The sequence below is a fragment of the Ambystoma mexicanum genome, chromosome 8 (genome assembly GCF_040938575.1).
Source record: "Ambystoma mexicanum isolate Mex_15411 chromosome 8, UKY_AmexF1_1, whole genome shotgun sequence".
Classification (NCBI taxonomy): domain Eukaryota; kingdom Metazoa; phylum Chordata; class Amphibia; order Caudata; family Ambystomatidae; genus Ambystoma; species Ambystoma mexicanum.
Genome location: NC_090929.1, coordinates 507,620,337 through 507,633,808, shown reverse-complemented (window position 1 = coordinate 507,633,808; position 13,472 = coordinate 507,620,337). Strand labels below are relative to the sequence as shown.

Here is a 13,472-nt window from a genome sequence, read left to right as displayed (position 1 = left end):
TCTAATCCCCGTGTTTCCTGCCCCTAAGATCCTCTAACTCTAAAGTGCTCAATAGCTTCCTGACACTAGTTTGGCGCTCAATAAAAACATAAATAAATAATATTAAAAATAAGATGCTCACCGTTTCCAAGCAGACTGCAAGAAATAGGCTACCTGATAATGTAATGGGCTCCGACATTTAGGGAAGCAGGGCTGTAACTAATATCATCTATAGTATTTCGAACACAAATAACTCTAAATAACAGAATCAACCATATTTGACTAATAGCTTGGGTATTTTCACAAGACAAAAAAATATTTCTATTTCCTTGCACATCAAGCAAACCCCAAATCCATTATCGGCCCTAGTCCATTTTGTGGCAAATGATGCCAGTCATAATATACCCAATCTGTGTCTCTAGTATAGGGACAATGGGAAGAGAGGGTAGGTATAATGCATTTCATCTAATGACAAGTATTAAAATATCTCAGTGACATACCATTTGCTGCCTTTGTTAAATTACTACCTTTTGTTCAATGCATGAAAGCCAGAAGATTTTTATTTTTTCTCGATTTCAGAGGGGGAGTCCCAGAATACTTTCAGACCAATGTCTGCTAACATGTGGGGAACAAATTGTACCCAAAGCAATTTCCAACAGCATTGCATTTTTCGTATGCATTTTATTCCTGGTTTAGATACTCCAACTTTTCGTAAATTCAAATACTGCACAGAATAACAGGTTTTGGTCTCACAGAAGAAGCTAAGTTACATTCGATGCCCATTTCATATGTAGTGTAAGAGCAGACCCCATCAAGGCTCTATACAAGCTATTACCAATAGTTGTCGATTTAGTGCAATTTGAAAATCCCCATAGCTGTCCCTTATAATGAAGCTGGATGGCCCTATATGAATTAATGGCTCTGGAGAGAATTTCGCCCTGCTTCTTGAAAGAAATGGTTAAGAGTACTAGCATGTTGACCTTCTAAGCAGCAGACTATATACTTCACTTGTTTGACTAGGTTACATTAACCACAGATCTATATACTATAACCAAGGTAATTAAATACAGTTAAATGTTCAAGTTGGTTGTATCGTGCTTGCTATGTATGTATAAGCTGAGAGAATGTTGATGTGCTGCCGTGGAATGTTTGGATGTGAGTGTCAAGGTTCCAGCCTGAGCCAGTTGGGACAAGTCAGCCTGGGTGATGGGACCCAGTGGTTCGCTCTGTACCATCTTAAAGAGACTTATAATAAAACATAACTGAATGAACCTACAAGAGTGTCTAAGAAGTAGCTTTATTACACTGGCGACGATTTAGAAGGTAGACAGATGAGCAGTCTGCTTAGGGGGGAGCAGCAGAGAAGAGGAGGAACCCCAGTGTTAGGAAAGATTTCGTAATTGTAGGTAATTTTCCTTCCATGTGGCAACCCCTAAACTTTTTGCTGTTGTTTTGCACCTTGTTCTTGACTTTGCCAGAGAAGTGCAGCCTTCTGCTGCACTCCTCTGGGCTTTCGCTCCTTCTTACGGGGAAACTGACATGCCCTTAAGACAGTCAGTACCGGGGAACGCTGTTTCCCGTAGTTTCTTTCATCGTGTTGCGGCTTTAGTGCAACATGACACAAGAGGGCACTGTAAGCTAAGTTACAGCTCTCTTGGGTCTCTAGCCTTCTACAGGCCCTAGATACTCTTTTAGGATGGTATTTGATCGGTGCAAGTCATTCAGGGACTCGAATGGTGGCAGCGATCGTTTTGTTTATTTTGAGCTCCTTTTGGCGTTCTAAGCACGTTTTTCGCACTGAACCCAAAATGGTGGCCTGGCTCCCAAAATGGCCAGACCACGAGGCTCCTTTGTCTTGTCCACTGACCGTCTTGCTCCCTTCACCTTCCCCAGGTCGAGCGACCCGGGGCCTTCCTTATTTGGGCATGTACTTTCCCGCGAAACGTGGTTGCTTTCGCGGGCTTCTACATGTCGTTTGTGTGCCTCCAGGGTGTGGGCTGGGATGTCTGGTCCCAATACACATCCTGGGTGCCAGAGAGTCTAGGGTAGTGTGAATGCCTGGGACCACCGTGGTCTGTGATTGGTCCACGTATGGTGTGTGTGTTGATGAGCGGATCTCCCATTGGCTCCCCTCCGTTTTGGCGCGAAGGGAACCGTGGATAAGAGGGAGCTGGAAACACCACTACCATGTCGATCTCCTGAGTTCTCACGAACAAAGGAATACAGGAGCCAAGTATCCTGCAACCACGAGGCTGGACCGAGGAATCGCTGGTGACCCGCTGAAGGAATCCTCCTTTGCACTGCTGTCGTCCTGTGAAACCCTTTCCTCCTTTGATCGAACCAGAAGGCCTGTACTGGTGCTTCGACCTTTGGAATAGCAGGAACAGCTATTCCCGGCGACTTCATCATCTCCTGCCAAGTAAGCCTTCGGAAGTGTCTCTGGGCCATCCAGTTGACTGACCAGCTTACAAGGGAGTCCTGCTCTGTAACCGCCGCCAGGTTGTGTTGTATTTCGAGTCCTGGTCACTCTCCCACGCTTCGTACACTTGGCGTTCCCAAGTCTGAAGGGAGGAGTGTACATTTGGCTCGGATACACACGGCCGCTCCGTTGTCCTGCTGCGGCAACAAACTGTGCTGGTTTCGTCAATTGGAACGTCTTTTTGCTCTACACGACTACGAGGCGTTCCCTGCTCTTCTGAACCTGCCAGCTGCTGAAACTAACGTGGAGAAGCCTGGGTCTGCTTGCTTCGGGGACCGGTGAGTAGTTTAGCTAGGATCTGGTCGCCCTCCTGCAGTAGCCCATTGCTTTTCCCCGCTGTGTAAAAACAGCACCCTTTTGTCCGTACTCGCGCTCTGCTTCTGCTCGCTGTGGAGGCTGCGCTTGAGTTGCGGAACCTGTTCTCCTTCTGCTGGGCACTAACCCGAACTGCCTGACTTCCTCCGAAGAGCTTCCCCTTTTGCCCGTTGGCACCGGCGTGGCAGGTACTTTGAGCACAAGGCTCCACTCTTCGCAGGGCTCGGACTTCCATCTAGTTAGGTGCCTCTGAAGGCGAACTGAGTCTAAAGCGTTATCGCACTGCCTGTTTTCCTTCCCTTGCAGGTGGACTACACATTTCGTGCTTATAACGCTAGCGACTGTTGTATTTGTATATATATTGTGTTGATATGGTATGTGTTGGTTTAATATTGTGATATTGTGATTTTCTCGCTACGGTCATTGTTTTAAAGGCCTTAAAATAAATGTGTATATATTTTTGATATAACAACTGTTTGGAGTAGTTTGTAAGCGCTCTTGCTTTGTGTGCTCATTGCGGGCTTTCAGTCACCCTCACCCCTCTTGAGACCTAGTCTTGACCGCCGCGATCGCTACCTTGATTGGTCTGGCTCGTCCAGAGGTTACCCTGTTCCAAGTAATTAGGTTGGCCTTCTGAACTTCTGCGCCACCAGGACAGAGTTCAGAAATCCGTCTTAACACCCCAGCCCCCCATAGAGAAGTCCCATCACCCAGGGGAAAAAGGAAGGTGAATAAGAAGCCCCAGCGCAGACCCCAAGGGAAAAGTTTGTGAAGCCCAGCGCTGTATCCAGGGGGAATAGAAATTAAGTAAAGCCCATGTGCTGTACCCAGGGTAGAGAAATAAAGGAAATATATTCTCCAGTAAGGCTCTCTCAGGTGAAGAAAGGGGATGACAAGCCCAATTGAAAAGCCCAAAGGTAAATGTTCAAGGAGCGTTAGTCAGACAGAGACTGGGGCCAGAAAATACCAGAAGGTGACTGTACCATAGAAAGCTGGTGTGAGTAATGTGTTTTATCCAGGGCAGTAGCACTCAAACAGGCAGTGAAACAACAACCATTTTTTTTTAAGTAGCACGCAGATATGCTTTAATTTGAAATTCAAGTTGTTGGATGTGTCATGAGGACAGAAGAAGCTAAACAAATTAGGCTACTTTCAAAAGAACACCACTTACCCAAAAGCCATTGTGCCTGCCCGACCAATGTTAAGATTCTAGAGTAAAGTCAACTGTTATATTGTGTCACATGGGATTTGAAAAGCACACCTTTGCCATTTACATGGCCTTGAGCCATGGCCTTCTTGTACAGTATCCAGTTTATATGAAGAGATATCCGAAGGGAATTACGCATTTTGTTAAACTATTTGGAGTTTGAAAATACAATTTTCAATGTGTATTCTTATGCTTTGTCCAAGAGTTATTTGCATGAGAGATCATAATTCCAAAACTCCTCGTGTTGCCCCCTTATAACAAGAGTTATTCATCAAACGAGACAGACTATTCTTCTGGTGAGATTTGTTTCTAAAGAGGTCATTTTCAGAGTGACGACAGAATGCTCGTGATAAACATTTACCACCAGCAGGATAAAGCAGGCAGTTTGGCACAGTAAAGCTCATTGCAGATTTCAGAAAGTAGTATAAACAATTCTCTTAACCTTCTTCAGCCAGATGACCCCACTTCTCAGTCGCCATGCCTCACTCTGCATGGAACAATCTGCATGAGAAAGTATGTTATGACAGACACTAAAGAAATGGGAAGCGAGCTTGGAGGGCTACGTGGAATTGGGAACCACAAAATAATATGCAGGAATGCAGCAGCAGCTTTCAACATGCTAATGATATCAACGAAACTGGCATGTGACGCAGCAAAACGTTCAAAAAATGGCCACATGCCTGTGACTTACAGTGTCAAGATCCTAACTAAATGCTGTCAAAAAACCAGCGAAATGAGTGCAATTACACAATGGAGGGCTCTAGGAAAGAAGAAAATAAATCAAGGACTGAAAGTAGGAGGAAAATCAAGAAGAGGTACTACAGGATAACATGCTTGGCAAGGTTTCTTAAGCGTTACTAGTGGCTTCCCTCGTTCGTTCTTCCACATGTGAACATCAGTATGGAAAGTGAGATGAGATCAGTGTGCCATATTTGAGTCTCAAAAAATAGTTCTGCATTCTTAAATGAATGCAAAACGGTCATGGTTAGTCATGTACCGTTCTGCTTCGAATTCACACGAGGGGAGAGCTACTTGGGTACAGTCAAAGACATGATGTGGGGTCTTCAAGATGGGCGTGGACCGATCAACTGGTAAAGTTGAAACTAAGGCAATGAACATTGGCTCACACGAGCACACCACTGCACGACAAAAGAGGATGTGTATAAGTAGGACGGTCACACGTTACAAAAACATCAGACATGAGTTAATTATTTAAAAACAGCCTCTTAAATTAGCAAAGTAACAGAAAAACTGCATAGTGTTATAGAAAATGTTTACAATAGATGGACACAAAAATGTACATTCCCCCGGTTTTGTGAAAACCAACGGTTGGCTCTACATCATGTTTTAAGCCAAGGAATGTTACATTTACTGTGATTAATGCCTACAAATTATTTCACGACAGCGTGCATCCATAAACCACGTGACTCGCGCTGGATGAAGGAGGAAGAACGCTCAGATACCCTTGAGAAACAGTGACATGGTGAATTCCTATTTTCTGAGCTGCATGGCATTTTCCACCAATGGGGGAGGGGGCAGCGCGCCTTTGTCCACGTCCGACAAGCCATGCTATGAAGACATGCTAATGATTAGCAATTTGGGACCAGAACATGAATTGCCCACTGCGAGCCGAGTAATATTTTGCCGGCTGCTTCGCTGATGGCAAGGTTTTCCTTTCATTGCGGGGGGATGGGATCTATTCACGTGCTCGGAATAACCTAATCATCGCTGCCATGCCACTAACAAACGAAAAGGATAAAGCCTGCTCAAATGAGCCAGCAGAATAGTCAAAGGGATCCCGCAATACCCTTCAGTTGAAATGTCTTGGAAATTGGCTGAATAGCCCATAAATCGTGGGTTTGGGCACTGGCTAATTCTAGTTTTTAATAAACAACACAATAAATACCTCCGCAGTCCTTTTATACAGTAGTTGTCAAATCACATTTATTTTCATAGCATATTAAGGAGCACGGATACAAGTGAATATCTAATTTTAAAGATTGTCTGCATGCATAATTCAGGGGACACACCTAAAGCACCTGCATGCCATATGCAGTCATGGTTTTAAAAGCATTTAAAAAAAGCAACGTAAGAACATGGCAACCCAATCCTGCATAAACACACTGCCTCAATGCACATCTGCATTCATGATGCTTAAAAACAAGGTAGTGTTTAAATCCGTTTGAAACGTGACCCCTTTCTGTCCCCACCAAATGCAGGTGTTCAGTCCAGGTGCCTACCGAAAATATACATTTCTATAGCTGGCAACCTACGCGTTTCAATTTATTTTCACCATTAAACAAAATATTGATCTTCTCAATTGCACCAGAGCAGAATATGCAAAAAGAAAGCTGTCTGCTGTCAGGTAATATATAATGTTAAGCATGTACATATTATGCATTTGGGTAATTGCTGCGCGCATAAAGCAATATTTACCATGACTTGGCAGGGAAGCCGAGTATATACATAAGATTATTACAAGGTAGCAGACGAGCTCTTTCCTAAATGACATTCAGAAAAAAACGTTCGCCCACAATGCCACTAACAACCATCCTATGAAAGCGGGCACTTAATACATACCATCCGATTTCTTTGGATACATGTCGGTCATGAATCTCCCTTATCGGCAGCATCAGCCATTCTGCATGTTCCCGAATGCTTTCTTCTTCTAAAAATCCATCATCCAGCAGCAAAAAGCAGCCTTCTCACTGAGATTGTCCTTCCAGTTCTCTCAGCGAATCTGCCAGCCACATCCCCAAACGCACACACACGCAAAAGACACCAGCGGTATCTGTATTTGTAACAACCCACGGATGCAGAGGAGGGCTGTAGGCAAAGCGACTACATGATAACCAAAATGCTGACTTCTATTAGCTACTGCATCGCATGCACGCACGCACACACACACAGACGCAACACGCCACAGCCGGCACCGGTGGGCAATTTAGACCAGCAAGATCTATAGAGAAACGAAGGCATTACTCACTGGGTCTTATTCCTTAGCCTCCTCAGCAAGTAATTCTGTTTCACAATGCAGAACACATGAAATGGAACACTGTCACTCTCTTTATGTGAATGGGGATGAAATTTCACTATCACTGGACACCAAGGGCAATATGCAAGAGCAGCCAGAGACATTAGGAGCAAATATGTAATGGAAGACTGGTTATCCCGTGTCCTCCCTTTCTCATCGCTGCCTCTCATATCCAGGCACGGGTGGTACTGGCTTCCCTGGAGAGGCTGTAACTAACAGCTGAGCACCGACTAAAACATGGCCTGGATGTCAAGGAGCTGCCGTGATAGAACAATACAGAATGAAACGCAAGCGTGGCTCCAATGCGAGGTTGCGAGCTGCACCGAAACCAACAGATCAGAGCAATCCAAAGCAGGAAATAAGGCAAACAACAGCTCTTTTGTAATTGTGCTGTTCTCAACCATGATACAATTCACAAGGAGGCATTATGTAAACCAGAGCTACAATAATAAAAACACCAAACAGAAAAAGGTTCTGGGTGGTCTGCTGGTTTTAAAACAGTCATAACTACAAAGCAGGTCTTTCACAAAGGGAAGTATAACAAAACACTCAATGTTGCGTAAAAACACATAACTGTCACATGGGTATTCGATTTTTTTTTGTTTTAAGTGAAAAGGAGGGTGCTATACAAGGTCAACTGAAAAATCAGCTTGGGGAGACGGACACGGGCAAGATCGTGTAGAAAGATGTGGGAGAGTCGTGATGGTGACAATTAGTGATGGGGTAGGAATCTTGGCTGAAGCAATGCATAAGTGCACGACTGTACTTATGTCATGTCTTTGCAGCACTCTGACATCTCTAGTACTTATCACACTGAGCCCTCCCAGTACGAAAGGACCTTAACTCTAGATGCATGTTTGTAAAAGTGCTGCGGTGGAGTCTATCCTATGAGATTTTCAAGGTGCTGTGCACAATAGTCCACAACGCAGTGTTAGGATATTGGATCTTCAACAACACAGCATCAGCAGGGTCTCTCAACACTTTAGGAACTCTAAGAGAGGGGGTAGCATGGTAGGGAAGAGCACATAGAAGGGCAAGGCTATTGCTACTAAAAAAGGTGGTTTAAGGCAAATCGGAAAAGTTGTACAGTGCTGCAGGTAAGAATTTACATATTCAGAAGCGTGCAGTGAAGTGTGTGTTGCTTCATGATAGGCGATGGCCGGAGGCATCGTTCAGGAGCGTTTAGTAGTTATCGTTGGGAGGAGGCTGGTAGAGTGTGGCGTGAAGCTTCGAGAGAGAGAGAGAGAGAGAGAGAGAGAGAGACACAGAGAGAGAGAGAGAGAGAGAGAGAGAGAGTGTGTGTGTACACACACATATATATATATATATGTTATATATATATATATATGTTATATATATATATATATGTTATATATATGTTCCCTGCAGGGGTTGCTAGAACATAATGGTTCCAGAAGCACATGCCCATTGGGCGAAGATAGGCCTAATGAGTTTTTTGTCCCCAGCCTTGGATGGCGCATTGGGCATGCATGCCAGGGTACTATAGGCCCATAAGCCCCCAGAGGACTCTCCTGCGCTTCCCATACGTCGAGAACATATGAGGCAGCAGGATGGTGGTGCTCTGGCTCCACCATGCAGATCAGGAACTAGGAAGGGAGAGTTGCTTGATACCTACCCTACTGAGGGTGCATTCAAAGGCCCCAAACAGAAGTCCCTTTCACACGAAAAGCAGGATTTTTCAACACTGACACCAAAACGGCTTTACATGTGTAAATATACTGCTAACAGGAAAGATGTCAGGGAAAAAGAAATGGTGCGTGATGAAAAAAGTAATGCATATTATGTTTCACACATACAAAATACCACTGACATTTGAAAAGCCACTTTATTTTCATGAAAATGTGTTGCTAGGAAAACCTGTTTGCTGGCTGTTGGACACGTCACCACGAACTCCCACATTTTAAAGTGGCATCCCCCATTTAATTACAACTGCAATAAAGTGTGTCCTGTTAAATAAACTGTGTCCTGTTAAAGGTGTGGAAAGCCCAGTGTTCCCCAGACTTGCTGGCTCTGAAGGCAGTTACTGCAGGACAAGTTCCCATTGGCTGAAGCATGACTAAAAGGCGTGACGACTGGGGGCTGCAACTTCAAAGAACAAACTAGCAACTTAAGGAGACTCATAAAAAAACCTCTGGTCACAAGCTGTCCCAGGGAGACAGATGGCTGTGCTGAATGAAGCAGATCTCTCCAGTTGCTGAACATACAGATGTACAATTAATTTAAAAGGACTATTATTACTTGGGGCCTTTTCCCAGAAACCAGAAGGTAGATTTTCTTCATTGATGTACCATGTTTTAGGTAATTTCCAGGCGATTTGGAGGTCTAAAATTCACCCACCTGCGACTCAGGGAACTGTAATGGCCATCTAAAATGTGCTTCTGGCTCATCTAAAAATGTTCCAAATGTGAGAGTTGGTGAATGGGTGGAGGGTGAAATTGGGAATATGGATAATAAGGTACATATTCATAACTGTTATACTTTCTGTGAAAAGGGCAGAAAAGTGCCACATGGCCGTGCAACATGGTGCAGACCTGGCGGTCTTATTTAATTCACCATAATTAGCGGAATCAGAAAATATGAATATTATGACAGTTATTAGTACAATTATAATATGTTGCCACGCAACTAGATGTTTGCAAAAAATGTGACATGAGAACAAATGGCGCTTGTAAATTAAGCTGTCATATGTCTGCTCCAGACCCCATAATCAATCCTGACTGGGAGTTTGGGTTTCAGAGGAGAGAGAAGGGTAACTGTCCAATCCTAGTTGTGTGACCTCCTGCAGGATACTACCCCAAGATTGTAAAATTGGTGAGGTCCTCACTGCTATCTAAGGAGGACTGTACTATGAGGAAGGGGCAGAACTGCTGAAATCTACCATTGAAGAGCGCTGATGAAACTTAACATCCGACAGCTGCAAGGAAACACCAGAGTGGATTGCTGAGAGTGCATCTGGGTGGAGCGGTCTATTTCTAGGAAGGCCTAACAGCTGACTGGGTCCTATGATGCAGAGCCAGAGGCCATCCTTGACAGCGGAGTGACCAGACTCCTGCCCCATCTTTCCAGAGGGTCCTGGCATGCAGCTGGCTGTACTGAACTTTAAAAAGAGGCTTTCTATGTAAGCAGAACTGACCCCTGGGAAACCAAAAGGAGAGGAGTCGGCTTGCCTTAAATCCTTTTCCCTTTATAATGGGTGTGGGACAAAACTGTAGATCCTTAGCCTACTTAACTAAAAAGATCAATTTAATTAATTCCCCATTTGGTGGAACACTATGGGTGAGTATTGTCAAAATTCAAAATGAACAAAGCATACTTCCCAGTGTGCTGAAAAACTATAGCCTATCATTTACCTGGGTAATCGTTTTTGTCCCGTTGACGCAGACTTCTTTAAGGAAGAGTGTCTTTTTTCTTAAATCAGTCCAATCTTTTTGTCCAACTTTCGCCTTACACAGGCCTTTCAGTAGAATGGGGTCTGAAATCCACAATTCCCCAAATCATTCAATTTATTTTGTCAGCCTTCCCCAACACAGACCAAAGTAGGGAGGTTGGGGGGTCTGAAAAACAAACCGCTAAATCATTGTGTTTATTTTAAAACAAAAGTGTGGGTGAAATCATAATTCTCTTATGTATTTGTACCAATCTTGAAATCCTACTGCTAAGCCTGTTAAGCCTGCAGGAAAATCATAATTGCACAGCACTACACTTACAAGTGTTTTGGTTATTGATCAGTTTATTTCTTGAAGTGAAATTTGTAGAAAGTAAAGAATGGTGATTTGTGTTTTTGGTGAACTAATTTGTGTAATTGATTCATGTAACAAGAAGTTAATGGTGAGCAGCAAAGAAGGTGGCACATCTAGTTCAGTGTGGTTCTATTACTTTAATATTTTCTGTACACCTGCCTGGTTCTTGGTTCATTGGTAGCTCAGGGGGAGAGATCCAAGGGGCATGATATGTGTCTGAAGTAGGGCTGAATAAAATAATTCCATAAAACAGTTTGTTGCATCACACCTTGAGTGGGGCGGGAAGGAACTCCCTGTGTTGAGAGTGGCTTCTCAATAAAATGTTACAAATTGGGGGCTCATGTTCGGGATTTAGCTAGCTATTTCTGACTTACGAGAAAGTGCATTGGGACAGACTTTTCATTTTGATGTAATGCATTAAAGTGGAGGGAAAGTCATCTTAGTTTTGTTAAAGTGCAGCAAGGACTTGACCCCCGAGTTCCAGGGAGGTGTAGAGGTGAAAAGAACAAGTTACTTTCTTACCTGGTAACGTTCTTTCGATGGGATGGTCCGACGACGTTATTCCATATCTATGACATGTAATCACCACAGCTGTGCTGCTTCGGAAACTTTTTTCGGCGTCTGCGTCCTGCGTCGATGACGTCGATACGCCGTCGTCGAGGACCTCCTCCGACGTCCGACGTCATCCGATGTGATAAGTAGGACGCACGACGCCCATAGCCTCAGTTGTAGTTTTTTCCCCCAGAACGTGTGACATAAGTCAACTGCCAGTCAGACACAAAGCCTTGCGGAACGTAAGCTGCAATCGCAAAAGAAATTCTGCAGCGGGGAAGGCCGGGCGGGAGCGATATGGAATACGTCGTCGGACCATCCCATCGAAAGAACGTTACCAGGTAAGAAAGTAACTTGTCCTTCGAGGGGATTGGGTCCTCCGACGTATTCCATATCTATGACAGACTCCCAAAGCAGTACCAAAGCAAGGAGGAGGGAAAGAATTTAGAATCAAAATGTAGAATAGCCAATCAAATAGCAGAGCAAAGGACCGCCTTGCCAAAGGCCAGATCCTGTGCCCGGATGGAATCAAGGGAATAGTGACGTACAAATGTATGTACTGAAGCCCAGGTGGCTGCATCACAGATGTTGCGAATAGGAACACCCCTCTGCAGGGCAGTAGACGCAGCCATACCCCTGGTAGAATGGGCCCGCAAGCCAGCCGGTGGGTTCTTACCCGCCAAACGGTAGCACTCCGAGATGGCCAAAATAATCCAGCGAGACAAAGTCTGTTTCGTCACAGCTTGCCCCAAACGCTTTCCAGCGTAACCAATAAAGAGTTGATCATCCACTCTGACCCGGGACATGCGTGAAACATAAAAGCTTAAAGCTCACTTAGGATCAAGCCTATGGAGCCTCTCCTCTTCCTTACCAGGATGCGGAGGAGGATAGAATGCCGGAAGAACAACCTTCTGGGCCAAATGAAATTCCGTCACTACCTTCGGAAGAAAAGAAGGACGAACTCTAAGGACAACCCTGTCCTTGTGAAATACAGTGAAGGGAGGCTTAACTGAAAGTGCCTGTAACTCACTCACTCTGCGAGCGGAAGTAACCGCAACTAAAAACACAGTTTTCAGAGTTAACAGCCTCAAAGGGCAAGAATGTAAAGGCTCAAACGGAGCACCCATAAGAAACTTAAGAACCAAGTTCAAATCCCAACCGGGCACCAGGAAAGGTGACGGAGAGAACACATTAGTGAGCCCTTTCAGGAACTGTGAAATCAAAGGGATTTTAAAGTAAGAACACTCTTCAGACGAGCGCTTAAAGAGGGACAGCGCCGCCAGGTAACCCTTAACGGTACCCACTTGCAAGCCCCTGTGGGCCAAAGAAAGTAAAAAGGACAGAACCATGGGGATGTCACATGCAAAAGGATCCACATTCTGAACTCTGCACCAGTCGCAGAACTTACGCCAACGGCAACGGTACAGAGACTTTGTTGCCGGCCTTCGGGCCGAAAGCAACACCTCCATCACGTCCGCAGGGAGGTCCCAATCCTTATACCTCAACCTTTCAGAAGCCAAGCGTGAAGGTTGAGGGATCTGACCTCTGGATGGAGAACCTGACCCCCCTCCCGTGAGAGCAGATCGTCTCGGTAGGGAAGACGACGTGGAGGGCAGATGGATAAGTCGAGAAGGTCCGGGTACCACGTCCTCCGAGCCCACGCCGGGGCAATGAGGATCATCCGGTGTTAGGCAGAAACCTGTGCAGTTCCCTTGGGGAACACTGCAAAAGATTTAAGACTACAGGTAGAGCAGTAAACCCCTTTGGTAGCAGTCTGTACCACCCAGATTTACCTGGTAGCTGTGGCTGAGCAGTCAGACTTCTCTCAAGAAGAGTTAGGCAGTATGCAAAGTATACACAATATGTACTCAGACACAATAGCACAAGCAAACACTGACCAGAGCTTGGTTTCAAAAGTATATAGTTATTTATTTAAAATACACATAAGTTAAAAACACTCTAGCAAAATATAGTAAAAACACTTCAAACACAGTTATAATGAAAGCAGTTCCAACCCTTACTCCTATCTAGACAACTCTAAGTTAACACCACATAATTAAAACAGAGGTGAGCGCTTAACGTTAGATGACACTCTAGTAGGTTCAAGAAAGGGGTAAAAAGAAACAGGAATGGGTTAAACACACC

General features: G+C 44.6%; 1 protein-coding gene across 3 annotated transcripts in view; it reads right to left on the bottom strand.

Moving 5' to 3' along the window:
- PRKCZ (protein kinase C zeta) overlaps positions 1-13,472 on the bottom strand; it is a 1,951,357-nt gene that overhangs the window by 1,180,003 nt on the left and 757,882 nt on the right. The window contains exon 1 of one of the 3 annotated variants that reach the window (XM_069610176.1): positions 6,967-7,204. The exons of 1 other annotated variant lie outside the window; for it this stretch is intronic. Coding sequence is in view for 1 of the 2 variants with exons in the window: in XM_069610175.1 (XP_069466276.1) it covers positions 6,561-6,591 (31 nt within the window). In the remaining variant the exon portion in view is untranslated. Of the gene's footprint in view, positions 1-6,560; positions 6,928-6,966; positions 7,205-13,472 lie in introns of those variants that run through there. One more of the 3 variants, XM_069610175.1, reaches the window with a different exon arrangement.